We start from the raw sequence: 19,286 nt of genomic DNA on the forward strand, positions 1-19,286 counted from the left end.
TTGACGGCCATGAACAGCAGACGGGCACTCGTTTCGTAGATGGTCTCTTGGAAGTTGAACATCTGGAAAACGAAATTAATTATTACTCTTTCGCTGAATTGAGATGCTTCGGAGTAATCGGTTACTCACCGGAGCCTGACCGTAAAACGGGTGGTTCATTAGGCTGGGAATGTTGTTGTTGTTCTGTACCGGGTCCGTGTCCTCGTCGTTGGTGACGTCGATGGAATCGTCTAGGATTGAACGGGAAGGAGTATAAGCATATGAAACCACCATTAAATTTAAATCAAATCGGATCCTACCCGAAAACGGCCACTAATCCTCGGCATATGCCAACATCGCGATATGACGGAGAAAGGCTCAAAAACCGGCCCTCGCTGTTTGACAAACGATCCCATTCCCGACCCGCCTCATCCGTATGGTGAATTTAACCAGTTCCAGTTTTTTTCCTATCGGCCACCAGTTCCAGACTCCAGATTCTAGGGCATGGCTTGCATTTCCACCCCAAAGCAGGGCGCAAGCAGGGAGAAACCACGACACCCCGGTGCGCAGCGAGATGCAAATTAGGGCTGCTCACGGTGGAAGTGAAAAATAAAAATTCAATCAAATAAAAAGCCCACCCAGCGCCTGCGACTTGGCCACGGGAAAGTGGAAAAGTTTTCTTACTGTACCCCGGTGGAGGATGAAAAAAAGCAACGTCTGAGTCATTTCTCGTCGACGTTGTGGCAAATCGAAGGCAAACATTGTCGTGAGCAGCTTAATGGAACCGTCTGGGTCCCTGATCCTCCTAACACCCGGTCACGTGCACCGTGATTCGGTTGAAGGTGAACCCCGCAAATAAAAACAACAAACAGCAAAAGAAGCAAATTGATCTCTACCTCACTTCAAGATTGATTTCTTCAATTAAACGGTTGCCGAACCCGTCGGGAGATTCTTACGCGAGAGGACATTTGGCAAGTCAAAACTTTACCACTACGCGGCATTCGATCCGTTTTTCTCCGTCACTTTTACCGATAATCTCGGTTTCGGGCAGCTCTCCCTTACATTTGGCCGCCAATCGGAAAACGCCCATTGCCCTCACGTACGGTGACGGTTTTTGCACCTTTTCTCGCGACAACAAGCAGCCAGCAACGAGTGCCAAAAAAAAGGATCTGCTTCGTGCTGCAACAGACAACAAAAAAACCCAGGAGGTCCTTCGCATGACTTCCTTTCCATTGAGTCCGAACAACCGCGTTTAAGCGTCCCATCACGCACCACGTCACCAAACTCGCCACGCCACCCCACTTGACGGTGGGACGGGCCAATTTAATTTTTATCACCATTTTTACAACCGCTCAACCCGGAAACCCCGGGTTTTTTGGGATGAAGATTATTTTCTTTCACTCTCACTCGCGTGGCCAGCGTGAGCTGGCAGCAATCGCATCGAATCACGCCAGGGCGCATGGTGGCCGGCGATGATACATCGATTCATAAGCCTTCGGGGAGTTGCAATTGCACATTCGAGAGTTTAACATTTAACAGCGGCAGCCGTCACCGCCGCCGCCGCTGCCAGCGAACGTCTGTCTGCGCGAGTGATTGATTAATTGCGTGATTTGGGCGCCCGAATGGCAGCGGAATGGGAAATGTGTGCGTTTAAAATTCGCCCCGGGGACCCTCGGGGACCCCGGGCATGCCGGGCGTGTAATTGATGAGTTTTCGTGCAATTACAACTAAACTGGCTGGCCGTTTAGTTTGTTCGGAAACAGTTAAATACATTTTTCAACCGAGTTTGATGATTTATCGAGGCCTGCATCGTGGAGGATAAAAAACGGAGCCAACGCAGTGCAGGAAATGGGCCGCTGAAGTGATGTTATTCTGAGAGGTGCGAAAAAGGTCCTAGATGCGTTAAATTTAGTTTGATTAGGTGTGAAAGTAGGCAAATGGATGAAGGTCACTTGAAGGATTAAGGTCACTCTTTTATGAAGGAAACTATTCACTACGAGCCAGACCAGGTGAACATAGAGATTTTACCAGGTGCTCATGCCTTTTCAACAATCTTTGCCTTCAACTCATGACTCATGTCCTTTTATGGGACTATGACAAGGTTTTATTAAACGAAATTACGTTCGAGTGTCTCTGGGAGTCAACTATAATAGAGCTTTTATCGCGATGCCTTAAATGTTGTCCCCTTAATTGACTGATTCATCGAACATTAACATTCAATATACATATTCAGCACGGGATCCATTTTCCGACAGCGTTTACATATCCAAATGTTTATTTGCATGTACCAAAAGTTATTCTTAGCTTCATCAAATAAGAGCTAATCTAATATAAAGACATTTGTGTTATTTTTTCTTGTAAATTCATTAGCTGGCAAACACTTACTTGAGGCCTGGGCTTGAGGGCACTTTCGAATTAAAATTGACATGCCCTTCATAGCGGCAGGACGCGATAAGCATTAAATGCTAACTAGTAGTGGACACAGCCGAAGCAAATAAAATTTACGACCAACAAAGCGCAACTGGCAGCGTTTCAGCGTTCCAATAAAATTTCGCCATAATCGTCAAATGCACTCGAGAAAATCACGAACAACAACATTCGTCCTTCTGAGGGCCTTCCACGGCAACAACCTTCCCGTGTGTAACGCTGGGCCCCGGGGGCGGTGGCGGATCATTTAGCATAACATCATAATGATTTACTGACTCTCTCTCTTTCTCCCTCTCCGATAGAGAAAACTAACAAACAGTTCCCTTTCCTATCGCCGAGTACCTTCGTGGGCGTAAGGACTACGGCAACTTCATCCCTCCCCAAAAACGAGGAACGAAACGGCAGTCCTTTTGGCACACCAGCCCACCCGGCCCACGGATCAATTACCCTTTTCGTGACCCAGCATGGCATGGCTTATGAAACCATATCCCCGTAGTGCCTTTGGTCCCGGGAAAGGGTCACGAGCGGATTCCGGACCCGCGCCCAGGGAGGTGGGAACAATTATTTATGCGGTATTAAAATACCGAGAAGTGACAAATAGTTATTTTATGCCCTTCGGCGCACTGTCCTGCCGGTGGCAGAGACCCGTGTGTGTGAGTGAGGGGCAGTCAACTTCATTAGTCAAATTAATTTTCCCCGAAAATCTCGGCACCTTTCCCGGGCCGGGATGTCGATTAAATTATGATTATGTCATTTTATGACTCCTTTCCGTACGGACGGACCCGGGCTCGATCGTCCTGTCCCGCTGGCCGGTTGCGCAACGGAGCGATTGCGAGTAAAAGTGATAAAAGTTCCATCAACCAAATTGAACCGCTCCTCACAATGGGCTCCGGCCGGCCTGTCCGGCGACTTACCATCGTTATCGTTCATGGCGTCCTGGTCCAGGATCGGGCTGGCCGAGCCACACGAGGACGAACTGTGCTGCGGGTGTTTGTCACTTTCGCCGCCGCCACCGCCACCTCCGACGCCAACTCCGCCGGCCGATGGACATCGGCCGGCCGCGCCCGACCCCACCCCGTTCACCGGGGTGTCCAGGTGCGCGGGGGATCCGCCGCCGCTCGGGGACTGATCGCCCGCCATCGAGTGGTTCGAGGACGAGGCCGTGTTGAGATTTTCCGTCGAACCGCTCGAGTTGTGGTTGTTGTTGTGGCTGCTGCTGCTGCTGTGCTTGTTGTTGTTGTTGCTGTCCCCCGTCGCACCGTTGTGGCCACCGCCCAGTGGTCCGAGCAGCGTCCCCCCGTTTCCACCAGCCGCGCTTCCGTCACCTCGGTCACCGCCAAGCTGCACACCGACCGTGCCGTTATGGCCTCCGACCATTCCGTTCAGGTTCATCGACAGCCCGTTGGCCAGACCGTGCATCGCGGCATGGTGCGGATGGTGCGGATGATGGTGCGGCAAGCTGTTGACCAGCGAGGACACCTGACTGTGGTGATGCAGGAACTGGCTCGTCGGAAGGGCGGGCGTCGGCAGGATGCTCGGTCCGTAGCGGGACGGCGAGAGGAGGGCCAACGAAACGGGTGGTCTAATGAACGAAGTGACAGGAAAATGTATCATTCGCAATGGCATCTAATGTTTAAAACGCCATCGATCAGTAGATGCATCTGCGGTCATGGTTTTTGACATTTTTTACAAGATCGACTTCATTTCTCTATAATGAAGCTTGATATTGTCAAAATTCGATGATTTCAAACCAAAAGCTTATTTAACAATTTCCAGAAAACATACTCATAGAAAACATAGAAAACATAATTGTTAATAATTCTATTGTATTAAATACAGTTTGAGTACCTTTTAAACAATAGATTGTTAATAAAACTTTGCTAGACTATCATGCTGTTGATATCAACGTGAGAGTAAAAAGTTTCAAAAGAGAGTCAAACAAAGCTAAATTCAAAGTTGCAATTAACAGATTAAGATGGGGTTTTCCTAAATTACGCTAAAAAAAATCTATTGCTTGAGTTGTTGCTTTGTTCTATTGCTGGTGGGAGTTTCCCACATTTGGGTAACAGATGATTGAAGATGATTTTGAAGCTGAAAGTTTTACTGGGGGGCCACACGATGCATAACAGCTTTCAAAGCATGTGTCAAAAGCTTTGTGGCTCAGCGGACCCTGTAAAACATAACACATAACACGTAACAACAAGCGTTTGTTTACAAACGTAAGGATAATGTAAGCTCTTATTTGTGAAGTTTTTTTTTTTATTTTAACTATAAATTTTTATTATATTGACACATGCTTACCGATTAAGTGTCAAATTTGGTTATGTTATGTTATATGTTATGCATCGTGTGGGCCTCCAGTTATAAATTAAGCGAATGGTCTCTGTAGGATAGGCTCACCAATTAATACAGTTGCCTAAAACGTAGCACAATTTCTTCTTCCACTACAGCAAGCTACAACATCTACAAGAAACCAATGAATCAATGCTTACTATTTAAGGACTTAAGGTTTATCTAAACTATCGACTATTATTTGTTGAACTTGTATTAGGTCCAACCGATACCAGCAACCGATTGCCATTTGTTGTCTCCGCCAGAGACACGCACTTTTCCCACCCAATAGGATAATCAAGTCGCCACAGGCTTCACACGTACCCAAACACTCCTACGGCGACGGCTGCCTCCCTCAGGGCACGGCCCTGTTCCATGTCCCGCAGCGTTTCCGGCCGAATCGTTGCCGTATTACGTGGTTGACGCTCATTTTGCACCGCTACTCGACGGACATCCGGATTTGCACGCATGGAAGTAGAGTAAGAGGAAAAAGAAGCATCACAGCATCAACATCAACTGCAGCCGGAGGTGAGAAAAACATCAATTTACGGAGATATAACCGAATGAAAAAAAATAAAACCCTGTTAAAGATCCGCTTCCGTGTCTTCCGCAACAGCAAGTGTGTGTTTTCCCCGACCTCGGTTTGGACCATTTTTATGCATAATTAATTTTCGACATGTTGCGCGCACTTACGCACCAACCTTCGCGACCCTCGCGGCGGCCGTTTATGTTGACGGTCGAATCTGGATTTTGTTTCTACGACGCTTTGGCCGCTCATTATCACCACAAAAAAGCGACACACATACGTGCGGGGAAATGGCCACTCATGGTTGGGCCGCGGCACGTGCCGAAGATGGTGGTTGTAACGGGTTTGGTCTCGTGTCTCTCGTGTGTCTATTTTGTTGCCTATTTTGACTGGCCGGCCACGAAGGGGTTGCGGTTTAAATGGCCCGAAACAATCGGGAGGTGTCCCGGACCGGAACTCGTGTCTTGTTTTTTTTTCTCCTGTATGCAAAAGAACCCCGCGCGACACTTCGTCTTGTTAGCATAGAAACCCACACGCCCGGTCGGGGTCATAATTGTCACCCGAAAGCCAACCCGATTGGTGGCGCCGGAGAAATAATTAGAACATTGTTTGGCGTGTGTCCCTCGAGCCCGGTGGACTGGCCTTGGCCAGGAAGACACCCCGCCCGAGTCGTTATGGATGCTTCACTGGAAATCGAAAGTATGAGATCATTTGAATAAATACACACGCCCGGCCCGAAAAGTGCTGGCGGGCGGGTGCGGGGTGGCCGCTCCGGTTTGCTTAACCTACTGAACTGGCAGGCAGCGCGCTGGCGGAGAAATGAGGGCAAAAATGAGCCACGCGAGCCCTGGCAGTTACCAAACTCTTTGTCAACAGTTCCTTTCATCTGCTGCCCCAGACCTCTCCTCCCGGCGGGGTGTATGGCTTAAAAAAAGGGAGAGAGAGAGAGAGAGAGAAAGGAGTAGAAATTGTAACACTTCTGCTGTTCTTGGGTTTATTGGTTCTGAAATAAGAAGGTTGGTTTCAAAGGTCGAAAGACGGACACCGAGTCTGGGGCACTTCAAGCGATTGGGACTTTGTTCACCAAGTGACAAATTCATTTTCTTCAACTATTGGCTCAAAACAGACATTATCGCTTCTTTTTTCTCTGTTGGCCCTTTGCCTTGATAAGTGATTCTTCTTCTTACCCCGCAATTACAACCACCGAGCGGTCTTGGCCTAGAAGAAAAACAATCGAAGCTAGTTTTTTAAGCTAATATTTTAGCAATGCTATAGAATGCCATAGGTTTAGAAGGTAGAAATCAAAAACATGGTTGCAACGAACAAAAGTTAAACTATCTGCCCGAAACACTAAAGAATAGTTTTCCAGAAGTGAAGAGCGATGTGTACCATTCTATTTGTTACACATTTTTAAGACCAAAACGGGCTCTTCCCTAACTCAGTAATTTATTATTTACTATTATTAATAGAGACGTATTAAGCACTAACTTAAAGTTTTGCATTCTAGTTGATCCTCTGTTAGGGTTCAAAATGAAATCTTTCGCCTGAAAATCGATTGATCGATGCAGCGAAACGGATGATCTACAGACGGGCCACGAAAACTTTTCGTTAAAAACCATATAAAAATCTAACATAATGCCAATTCTAATTCTATCTGAACTCAATTAATTCATTTCCAAAAACAAATTACCTTTTCGTTCACAGTAGACAAGAAACTACAAAGTTCTGTCGATTTTAGTGGATACTTTTCACTGCTCAAATTTCCAGTGTCATAAAATCTTTCATGTAGCTTTTTTTAGCAAAGTAATCAACATCTTTATCAACATCTTCCATGTCTTGATGTATTCTTATTGAACGATCAAATAGATGCAATGGCTAAAAAGCTTTCCGCTAACAACTTTACTGAATCCTCTTTTAATGTAAAATAAATTTCAAAACAAACAATTACTTTAAAAAATATTTTATGTTTATCAGAATGTAATTATGATTGTGAATTTGCATGACCGGAACCACTTGTTACCAACTTTTGAAGAACTCCCCATTCAAGACGCTCATAATCGTGCGATTATTTCACTCCAAGTCCAAGGCCCCCTTGCCGATTGTTCTTGTAACGGCAATTTTTAAGCACCTTTCACCGCCGTTTATAAAAACGTGCTCCCATCGCGAGGTTTCCGGTTGACCGGATGTAATCTCCTAGGCCCGCCCGACTTTTTGGGGATTTTTCCCACTCTCAAAACGACACCTTACGGTTCTGCCAACCGTTCCGGAATGCTTTTGATCCATCTCAAGCCTCAAGATCGATGCCGAAAGATGGTCGCCGAGGTGCAACATGTTCCCCGGGGCGGCGCCCGACGATTGGCAAACGGTTGTGTTTCAACTTACGCTTCTACTCAACGCGTTTTAATGACACCAAACGACGTCCCCGCCGAGGTGTCTCTGCTTCGCAGCACGTTTGTACGTGCGGTTTGCCTCATTTGCTTGTGTGAACCGCGCAATCAGCCACAATTTGCCCGGGCGGCACTTTGATGAGGCGTCATTAATGAGCAAAACTGGATGACGGCGCCCTCCGGGGTCTCCCGGGTGGCTCGGTGTCTCAACTTTAGCTTCGCAGGATGCACACACGTGCCATGTAAAAATTTACATGCGCGCCCGGAAGTGCCCCGGGGATTGGGCACCAGTCCGAGCCGGAGGTTTTGATCAGCACTCATCATCACGGTGAGCATGGGCTGCCAAACTTTGCCCTCCTTCAGCGCCACGGGTCTGTTGGGCGTGTTGTTGGTTACATTTTTGCATTTTCATACCACCGCAAGACCGCAAGGACACGTCGACACACACTCGTAGCACACGTCGTTGTGCGCTTTTATTTCACCGGTGGGTTCCAAGCTTTTCCATCCGTCAGTTCTAACCGTGGACCCAATCAAATGTGGACAGACGGAACGGCGGAACACGATGGATGGGGAACGCAGATGAAGAAAAAAACGATCCAAGCTCGTCAAAAAATGTCTAATCAAGTTTTGCTTGCAGCAAACCTGCCGGCCCGCTGCCGGTGGCTTGTCAGCTGCCCGCCCGTTTGTTTGGTGGGTTGTATATTTTCAGATTGATTTCGTTGTTTTGCGTGGCTGTTAGCCTTGTTCGAATGATTAGTCACAGCTCGGTAGTTCCACTGCGGCGCAACCTCTAATGCCGGGGAAACGCCGGGAAAAAGATGCTTTGATATCGCTCCGTGTCATGCTCCGTGAGTAAAAGGCGAACCGGTGAACCAATATCAATGCGCCAGCTTAACGCAATTTCACAAATTGTTTGCAAATAACCGTGAGCCAAACGGTGTGGCACGTGAGTGATGCAGTCGGCACAGCGCTGGCGCTGCTCCTCCTTCAAATATGCCCGGGTTTTCCCGCATATCCCTCCTCAACCTGCGGCCTGCCCGTGTGCAAGCTCCCGTCAGCGAGTGGCATAATATCGTGTACTGCATTCTGTCCATGTCCTTCAAGCGAATTTGGTGGAATTTTACTATCACCGTAGATGAACCAGAAAATATCGTCCCTAGTGCCTGTTCTGAACCTTGTGGAGATATTTCCACTAACTCTAAACACTGTCCGCACCAAATACAAGCAATCCCTGACCAGCGGCTCTCAAACGTGCCTCTAATTGTGCCACGTTCCGAGCAGGACCTGGCAATAGAGACGAGGTTCGCTTAGAGTCTGTCAAAATGGGCATAATCGCCAGATAACGCAATTATTGGCCAGAAAAATGCGCTAAGATGTTGTGAAATCGTTTTGTGGTGTGCTGCCAAAATTTGGAGCTAGAAGATTGATGAAACTTTGTACGTAAGATAAATATAGTTACGAAATATAAAGGAATATATGTTTATTTTTTACTGTTATTTTGTTTGTATCTCGAAAGTATTTTGAAAAAGATGTATTGGGAATATTATAAAACGATTTCGTAGTGCCCCTTTTTGTCATTTATTTAAGGTATATCCCCTCAGCCATTAATTGACCCAAAGATGTAGTTAGTGCAACAGATTACCCGCACAATAATCAAATGGAAATAGAAAACAAAATCCACTACTTACCGTCTTTGTTCATCCCCATCGTAAGGCATTTTTTCAGTCGGCAGGCTTGGCATTGGTTTCGGTGCGCCTTGTCCACCGTACAGCTTCCGGTTCCGGCCTGGCACCTGAGGAGACGAAAAGTGAAAAAGCGCGCGGTCTTTAAGCTCATCTGGCATTCGAATTAAAAACATTATCCGATTTATTTGTTCCCAGTTTTCGTGGCGGACACCTAAACCACACCACCACCACCACCCAGCCTTCCGGTTACGGTTGGCCACTTTCCTCTAATCAATTCCATCCCCTTTCGCGCGTGAGACGGGTTGAAAAGGCAGAATTTTTCCGCCTGTCCGTATAGTGACAGAAGTTGGGTCTAGTTTTCGCGTGACATATGCGCCTCTAATACTTCGCGGGGTGCGTCTTTAATCCTCCCAGCGTTGCTGGTTGCTCCTCCCTGGGACAGCAGAGACAGCAAAACTGACTACAATAATGACAAAAAGGATGGGATTTACTCGAGAGGGCTTGTGGCCAACGCCTGATGCCAGCGTTCCGGTCGGCGGGCGCTTCGAGCATCCTGCTACGGCGGCCAAAGACATCCGCGAGTCACGCCATTCAGCAAGGACATCCAGTGCCAGATCATCATCCTTGTTCGGAGCGTACAAATTTGCCCACATTTGCCAGTGGCACGGCGTGAGCTTCGTCCTTTCTATGAATGGTGTTCAACACCCAACACGGTGGCTTCAAATCCTATTTGCCGTTTGATGGTAACACCGAGGGGCTGGAAGGGTAGGTGAATGTTAATTGAAATTGCAGTGGTATTGGCACCACCACGACGCCAAGCGACGTATTGTAAACCAACACAGAAACGGAGCTCTCACAAAGGCATCGGGAGCCCAGCACGAGATCCGAGACGAAGGGATGAAAGGATTTCTCGACTCCGGACCCAAAACGGTCCAACACAAAGCCGAATGCTGTACAAAGTTCAATGTGCCAAAACGTGGAAAAGCGAGTATCTCGATCCCCGAGTCGGCCTCGGACCGACGGAATGATCCGATTTTCGGTGCAGGAAAATGAAGGAAAAATTAAGTCAGACCTTCGCCAATCGAACCACGGTCGGGCTGCACGGGATTAAGTGGCGACACGAAAAGAAGCTGGAGATCCGGCGATGGAGACGTTAGCGTTTTATCGCTTCGTCCTTCCTCGGAACAGTCAGGCCACGGCGCCAAAATGGTGGCCATCGGTGTGGAGTATTGTGGAATGGAGCATCGGGAAAGGAACATAAAAAGCACGATGGTAATCCTCACGATTGATGGTGGTCGGCAGACTCTTTTGCGCTCTCTCTCTATTAGAGCACCAAATAAATTATTTTCCGTTGGTAAAAGTAAAAAGTCCATTCAAGCTGATTGCTCACTCAGCAGTAGTCCTTTTTAATGTTATTACAGTTGATTCCATCGCGCTGCGTTAAATGTTGCTTAGAGCTGCACAACTGACGAGGGCCAAGCTACGAAGCCACAGCTGGCCCTTTCGACGAAATGGCGCAGGAAAAATTACTTTTTGAACCTAAACTGAAAGAGGTCATTTGAGAAGGGGCCTTCGTTATCAACAATTGGTAACTGTGGTTCATAGACGCAAAAATTCTAACTTTTAAATCATTTATAAAACAGATCAATTAATTAAATTAGAGACAGAAAGTATGTATAACACTGAAGTATCTTCTTCTTATTTGGCTCTACAACCGCTGCGCGGTCTTGGCCTGCACCAGAGACAATGTTAATCTCTGGTGCTCTCTCTCTAACATTTCATTTTTACGGGCGGGATTGTTAGCCCCGCGCCAACCCCCCTATCACGCCGGTATCGGGAATCGAAACCATGGCCGGTTGAGTTACAACCGATCCCGGGATTCGAACCACGGCCAGCTGCGTGACAGCGAAGAGCACTACCGACTGCTCTATCAGCGGGGGTCGTATGAAGTATGAAAGTAAATAATACAGCATACTTTAAATAACTCAACTGTAAACTAGTACTAGCTATTCTGTTTGCTACGCTGGTTAAAAAGGGTGAGGAAATTTACGGAAATTACAAAAATACTTGCGGCAAATAAACCACAAAAATAAGAATATGACATAAAGCTCAATTGAATCCTCATTTGATATTCAATTTTGTGGAATAAAGTCGGTGCACGATAGCTGGAATCAGTAGTTCGTCGATGAATGTCGTTGATGAAACTATAGCAAAATCAAGATTAAATATTAAATTTATATTAAATTCTTATTTAATAAATACATCAGGGGACTAAAAGTTAAAATATTTCAGACAGAATCAAGGTCCTGGTGGCTTAGGATTGAAGTAATAAAGTAAATGTTTCCATAGAACGACAGAACTGAACCAGAATTGTATCGTGGCTTTTTCAAAACACAACCATAATAAGCCAGATAAACAAATGAGTTCATTTTAAGGAATATTGCTGTAAACCACCTTACAAAGGAAGACCAAAACAAAACATTTCGGTCATTTCTCTATCGATAGTGTTTCAATTAATGACAATTGGATCGATGAAAAGAGTGTTCATAAAAAATAGTAAAACACCATCAACGCTCAGAAAATCAGCTCTCAGGAGCTTCATTTTGACACTCGCATTTTGTCCAGAAAAAATGAGCCACCGTTTAACGTTCGAGTTCGCGTTCGAGTTCGAGTTTGTGGCCGCTCGAGCCGCTATCTCATTAATCTTTCCTCTCCCGGGGCCGGGGTCCGGTATAGAGCCTTAAATCGACAGACATTATCATAAGCAGCGTTTAATTTGGCCAGCCCGAGCCGCGTGAGGGTCGCGATCCACCCTAGCAGGCACACTTCACAGGACACCAGCTGGCCAAGTGTATCCTCGACATAATTCCGATCGATCCCCGGAGACTCGCCCGTACCTCGAACGTGCGGCCGGACGTGCGAGAAACGCAAAACCGAAACCAAGCTCCCAACCGCAGCCGGAGAACCTGTGGCGGTCCCTTTCGGGGCAGTGATTTCCTACTTTTCATTCACGGGCTCTATATCCTCACGCCAGACTGAATCTTGCGGTTCATTGACTAACCAGCTTCACAGAAGGGATCAGAGGGAAGCAAAACGGATGGCACCGATATGGTAGTGGTGGTCAACCTGCTTCGAGGGCCAACGATGCGTACCTTTGAAGCGCCCCCTGAAGTGGAAATAAAACACATGGGCGACGAAGAAAAATGAAAAATAAAATAACTTTCATGCTCCCGTTCCCGATGATGTGCGCAGGTCGACGCTGCACGTCCATCTTTTTCCCCATCGAATATTCACGACGAGACCATCGGGCAAACTAATGGCTCCCCAAAGGGGTTGCCACTCACACTGACGCTGACAAATAAACTTCAAACGGGCGACGGCCCTTTTCAGGCGCCCCGAAACGGACATACGCTTCTGACAGCATCAATCCTCGGGGCGCTGGGAACTGGGAACGCCCGCACGCCACGAAACACAACCGACCGAGTCAGTACAAATATCAAAATGTTGAATCAAAATTTATGTCCATCCTCTGGGCGCAGTAGGATTACGGTGGGATTACATTTTTATGATTTATGGAAGCCAGCATGGCGCAGAGCATAGCGAGGGCGGCTCCCACCGGATACCCACAGGTGAGGGCTGAAGTCGATTGAGTTTATGTGACACACGGAACAGGAACCGATTATACGTTTGATGGCACTCCGTACGTCCTGGGGCTTTGCTTTCGACCGGGAACACGAGCACCACACGAGCGAGCGACATGATGATAAAATGGCGCAGTCTTCCAGCTTTATGAGCACCCATAAATCAGGCTCCACGCGTAGAGAGAGAGATAGAAAGCGTCGGCCAGCCAGGAGAGCCGATGAAACTTGCCCCGAAAAGCGTAATGGCAGTTCCAAAAGTTCCATCACCTTCTTTCTTGAAACTTCACTTGTCGAGCGCACTGGAACAAGGAATCGGCGCAATCCCGAAAGCTTCCGGTGCCGGTGGTGATGGTGGCATATGTCGAAAAGTTTTCTCTCCCTCGGAAAGGGATCACCCGACACCCATCCGCAGCCGACGATGCGCGACCATAAAATATCAATTAATCATAACACCATTTAGTGGTGGGTAATCGGGCCGCAGGGTGATATAAAGTTTTAAAAAAGATAACCGGGATACCCGGGAACCCGCCGAGCCGACGAGGGAGACAAACTCGGGGACAATCCGGTACCGGTTCCGGTTCACGCCCCGAAGACTCGGCTCCGGCTTCACGCGAACATCCTCCACCAACTGGCGATGTTTTAGAGGACAAACGACCCTGCCTATTTTTTGTTGCGACCCTGCTCTCTCCGCGGGGTCTTCCAGCGTGTCCTTGCCGTGTTGTTGGTCCTGCCATTTGTCCATCATAGGGCGAAGGCAAAGTGTATTATCCCCTTGCGAAAAAGCCCTTCCCGTCGAAGGGACCGAATGGGCCGAAGTAACAATTGAATGGTAACATCTGATAGAAATCTCTCTAATCTCCGGTCCCAACCGGCGGTCCAGGGTCTGGCGCAGGACAAGCGGTGGCTAGGAATTGTTGATTAATTAGAATTTAATTTATTGAGTGGCACTCTAGCAATACAATCGGCAACACACAAACAGTGAGGGGTTCGTGCGCCTCCGAGGGGACATTTCGCCAGTCATCAGTCACGCCAACTTGGCAACGGGAGCGCAAAGGGCTGGTGGTGGCGGCCACCAGCCTCTGCCACCAGCCTCTGCCACCAGCCTCTGGTGTTGAGGCATTCCTTTTTTTTGGCTTCCTCTCCCTGACATTAAATAGATACAGGGATTAAGTTGTAGCGCTACTATCACCGGGGGCTCACACTTCGGGGGCCGAGTCCCGGTGTCCTCGTTGCGACTCGTGCATCCTCGTGAAGCCCACCGGCGCTCAACAACAGGTTCTTGGGCACCCCTCAGGAACACAGCCCGCGGGCGAGCGGTGCAGGCTGGGCGACATGGTAAATATTTACCATAACCTTCCGACTTCCGTTCACGAAGCCCACAAGGCACAAGGGGTTTGATTTGCTGGAAACCGCCGGCGGGGGGAGAGAGTGTTTTGATTGGAAATCTATTATTTTGTTTGCCCAAAAACACGAGCCAACAAAACAGGACATAGAATGTGTCCTTCGGGAGGTGGCATTTTGGCGTCGAATTGCAAACAAACGGAACGTGTTCGGAAAACTCACTTGACAGGCGGATGGCGACGGTCGCATTCGGGGTTTCAAATCTAAACTTCAACAAGTGAACTCCTTGACCTTGAAAAATTTACAAAACAAGGGATCGTATTCATAATATTTGAAGCCAACCATTCGACATAGCGTAATCCCGGCTTTTAAAACAACTATCTCATCGACGAAGGTTATCGCTATTATGCTTAAGGTTATTATGCCTATTTTCCACGGATAGGCGATAGAACTATGTGGCATACATGTTGAATCGGTATATTCGATCACCAAATACTGCTTCAAAACTCTCCGTGATTTTGGTCATATCCCAAATGTGTTTTCTTATTCAAAATGTTTGCCACAAAGCTTCCATCCACCATTGTTAGATGTAGCATTTCGTTGTTGCAAGCGCTATGCGTTAATGCTAATGAAGTGGGACTTTTGTAGTTTTCTGACGAAAAATTATTTCAAATTAGTTTTCTATCAAAAAGGATCTGCAAAACTCGAAGACAATTTACGTCGGTAGGCGAAAGTTTAACTACTCTAGACCGAATGAATTGGAATTTCGTGACCAACACTCGCTAAAATTGTATCTTGAATATCTTTACAAAACTATTTTCTTAATTGAAACAGAGTTTAAGCCATTAAATAACAAAAAAATCGTTTAAACTTACTTTCTCGAAAATACCTATGAAATCGCTATGGTTTACTCATAAAATTCATTGCCTGAACTGTGACCGCTCCATCAAACTCTTACTCGACAAAAGTAATGCAATATTGACAGAAATAAGACATCCAATGCAAGCCACTGACTTAAATCGCTAGTAGTTACCAAATAGTTTAGTCAAATTAGGAAGTTATTGACGAAATATTGTATACTACTTGAAAACTACTATTGGTATAATTGATCATATGATTAATAGACAAACACATGAATGTAACCCCGAACATCAATGAAGCCGAATGTCGTATCAAGTTCAAGTACTCGTCATCATCTGCGAACCACACTTACCGATAGATCAGCTTCCGTCGGACGCTTCGCTTGAAAAAGCCCGAACATCCATTGCACGCCAGGATTCCGTAATGTTTCCCCGAGCTGGTGTCCCCACAGACGACACAGATCAGACCCAGGTTCTGCGCCTTCCGAGCGGACGACCCGGAACTCTCGCTTGTCGGTACGTGCTGCGGTGGCCAAGGCAACAGTCGACTCTGCGGCGAGTAGCATGATATCGGTGATCCTCGATGATCTGCAGAAGAGAAAACACTTAGCACAAATGTGCGACCAAATGTTGGACCATCCCGTTTGGACCAGGTTACCTCCTTTGCCGGTCATGCCATTCTCGACGCGCGACAACCCACCGTGGGTCGAATCATCGATACCGAACGTCCGGCCACCGTCTTCCTTTTCCAGCTTGTCGTAAAAGTCCGCCAGGGAGCCCTTGCCGAACGCTGAAATGGTAGTCATGAAGCAGAAGCTGTCGCTTATTACACTTGCAGATACCCGTCTCGAGTGAATCCTCCTCGACCCCTGATCATGGACCGATCTCTCCCTGGGGGCCACCAGTAAGATCCGCTTTGTGACGACGGTCTGTTTGCGGTAGGTCAACAGAGCAACCGAAGAACAACGGGGCGTTCACAACGAATTTGATACAATTTGTCCGCGGAACAGCTCTACTACGCCACGGGAGTAAGAAATTAAATATTCCGTTGACTCACCAACGTTGGGGCAAACAGCCGGGGTGCAACTTTGTGGCTACATCCGGGGACGGAAGATCGTTAAGCCGTCAGCTATTTACAGGCGTTTTCGTCAAGACGCGCCATCAAGACCGTTCGTTAAGGGCGATGTCAAGAGCCTCAGAAAGAAGGTGAGCAATCAATTCGGAGGCGGCACCATGATTTGATTAAAATTAGATCAAGTACATCGATGAGCTATGAGGGATACTGGGCACGATGGCAGCGCCCCAGCCAAAGGACGTGACTGCCATTATCGAGCAGTTACGGCGCTACTTATGCTAATTGCAATTGCCTTCGGCCCATCCTTGGCTCGTTATCTCATTAGGCGAAAATGAGGTATTCATTTTGATTTCGCCACTCGCCACCGATATGCTGATTCATGCAAAGAGAACGCCACTAAGGACTAAGGGAAACGGATAGAGAGACCTCAGGTGACGAAATGTGGAGTAGCAGCTGTGGCAACAGCTTTGTGGCGTAAACCAAACAGCAAACAAAGCATCCGCGCCAGAAGTCTACTAATGTGACATCCGTTTCAAGTTGCGCTGATGCTTCGCAAGTAGCCCCTTGAGTTGGGTGCTAGTATTCGCGCTCGTGTAAGCTTTGGTGTCGATTTCCACGAAAAGCCTCGCGATAGCATTGGGTGCCCCACTTTTCGAAGCGACACGTGCGTGGGGCAGTCGCAAGCTCGCCGTTTGTTGTGTCGAAATTCCAGAGTTACGAACCTATGGCTCGAAAATCCAAAAATACACTTGTCTGGACAACTGAACCAATATGCGTGCGGCTAGGAATCTGGCTAGACGATTGGGTTTTGCCATCAACTGGATCGATACGCTCGTGGCTCGAGGTCAAAAGGGGCGACATGATCTTACGAGCCCACATGCAGCAGCCGTCTGCCGCTGAACTAGTCAATATTGAATCAACACAAAAATGTTCCTACGTTGTAGAGCTGAAATGTGGTGAATTGGTTTTTCTCTATAGGCGTTGAAGGCACCAACGCTCCGTTTAATTACACACGTTGTCATTAAAAATTGCCGCGAATGGACCTTATATAAAATAAATCTAACTAACATTTAACTTCAACCAATTGCCGCTGATCAATTTATTTCTTTGTTTATTTGTCATCTAGATTATGATTTTATATTCTGTATTTGTGTGTCGTTTTATCGTTTTTGTTCTTTTGTCTTATTCAATTTTGAAAGAGAAAACGTAAATAAAGATCGGAACATTCTCTACATAAACTTTACTTACTATACGTTGTTTGTTAGCTTTTGAAAAACATTTTATATCACTTTATATGCAAAAGAATCAAAGAGGTAAGCACTGTCTTCCATCGCCTGTGCAACAAGTGATCAAGAGCGAGCACAACTAATAACATTCGAATGAAAGAGGTTACAAAGCGAAGATAGCAAACATCATTCGTTCTGTTGAGACAACAGCACGAAATAACGTCCAATCTTAGGAAAATCCTCTTCTAACCATGCAAATGCCATGCCCCCCCCCCGATAGAGCAGTCGGTAGTGCTCTTCGCTGTCACGCAGCTGGCCTGGGTTTCGAATCCCGGGATCGGTTGTCACTCAACCGGCCATGGTTTCGATTTCCGATACCGGCGTGATATAGGGGGGTTGGCGCGGGGCTAACAATCCCGCCCGTAAAAATGAAATGTTAGAGAAGAGCACCAGAGATTAACATTGTCTCTGGTGCAGGCCAAGACCGCGCAGCGGTTGTAGCGCCAAAGAAGAACCATGCAAATGGCATAAAACATCATATAACAATTGAAAAAGTGTATGCAATTTCCCAATTATGCTAATTCCTGTTTCGTCTGCAAATAAAGTTCATATAATAGAAAATATCTTAGAGCAGACGTAAATATCATTAATATTGTATTCAAGATAAAAATAAATTTCTACAAACAACTCGAAATTTTATTTGCTTATTTGTAATTTCATCACCCTAAACTTGAAAGCTGATTACTATATGAACTCGACCTTCGTCATGTTAAGAATAACACACTCTGCACAAGTCTAACCGTAACCGTAATTTCCTCTGCAAACCGATAAAGCAGTTGCTTAAATTACTAAGACAAAATCGGTCATAATCGCTAATACAACTTTATTTATTTCCTCCAACCACAGCTAAAACCGAATCATAATCTTCACTCGAACAATAGTGTACATTATCAATTTATTCCTGACCAGAGAATATCGCTGATTTCTTTTATTGCGGAATAATTACACTTCACAGGTTGTGAGTGCTTCCAAGCCCTTGTACCGCACCGCATAGGCAGACCTCAGACTAGAAGTGATAGGTTTTATCGCTCCCTACATTAATTCGCTTACCATTCTTTCCTTCCTGCAGCATCGTTGCGCTTTCCATACTGCCGCCTTTCTTGCTGAACCTAAACATCCAAAGTCACTGTCGCGCGTGCCCGTTTCGTCCCGAAAACCTATTACCATTCCATTGATTTTTGACGTTTAGCGGACGAATCGATCACCACACTGCACGGCATCCGGCACGCTTAAACACCTTTTTGCCAGCTTCGAAACTTCGCCCTCGATCCTGCGTATTGTCAATCCTTCGCGTCCATACGCGGCGCGACCGATTGTTTTATTTTCCTCGAGTTTTTTTTTTTGCTCGACCTCGACACTAAAGATTCGACGTCAGCCACCGAATATCGTTCACGGCATGCTAATATGCCGACTTTGTTGGACGTCCCAGTGCAAGTGCGCTCGGCAGAGCACAAAAAACGTGGCGATCTAGGAACCGTCGTCACGTTTCGCGTCGTTGTTTGGGCCGATCCTACTGAATTCTCACTGGCAATCGAATTAACTGCGGACCAGAGAACGGACCACCACCCGACGTGCGTGCACTTGGCCGAGAAAGAGGGGACACCCGGAAAAAAGTGCAACTGCACAACTTCAGGTGTGCTTGAGGGGTGCGTTTTGCGAGACAGAGTCACTTCTGCACTTTGGTGGCGATGCGCACGGTGACTTCTTTGTGCACAGTCCGGGATGTCCGACGGGCTCCCGTTTTTTGT

At 46.9% G+C, this 19,286-nt stretch overlaps 1 protein-coding gene across 1 annotated transcript in view; it reads right to left on the reverse strand.

The window, feature by feature from the left end:
• The window catches only part of LOC128270681 (protein dissatisfaction-like), a 25,564-nt gene extending 6,909 nt beyond the window's left edge, over positions 1 to 18,655 (reverse strand). Inside the window, exons 1-8 of the mRNA XM_053008092.1 lie at positions 18,589 to 18,655; positions 15,836 to 15,967; positions 15,531 to 15,765; positions 9,339 to 9,442; positions 5,062 to 5,176; positions 3,321 to 3,988; positions 130 to 230; positions 6 to 62 (exon numbers count right to left, since the gene is read on the reverse strand). Coding sequence (XP_052864052.1) covers positions 6 to 62; positions 130 to 230; positions 3,321 to 3,988; positions 5,062 to 5,176; positions 9,339 to 9,442; positions 15,531 to 15,765; positions 15,836 to 15,967; positions 18,589 to 18,655 — 1,479 coding nt within the window. The remainder of the gene's footprint in view (positions 1 to 5; positions 63 to 129; positions 231 to 3,320; positions 3,989 to 5,061; positions 5,177 to 9,338; positions 9,443 to 15,530; positions 15,766 to 15,835; positions 15,968 to 18,588) is intronic.
• Positions 18,656 to 19,286: the final 631 nt, after the last annotated feature.

Source organism: Anopheles cruzii, chromosome 3, assembly GCF_943734635.1.
Source record: "Anopheles cruzii chromosome 3, idAnoCruzAS_RS32_06, whole genome shotgun sequence".
In the NCBI taxonomy this organism is placed as follows: domain Eukaryota; kingdom Metazoa; phylum Arthropoda; class Insecta; order Diptera; family Culicidae; genus Anopheles; species Anopheles cruzii.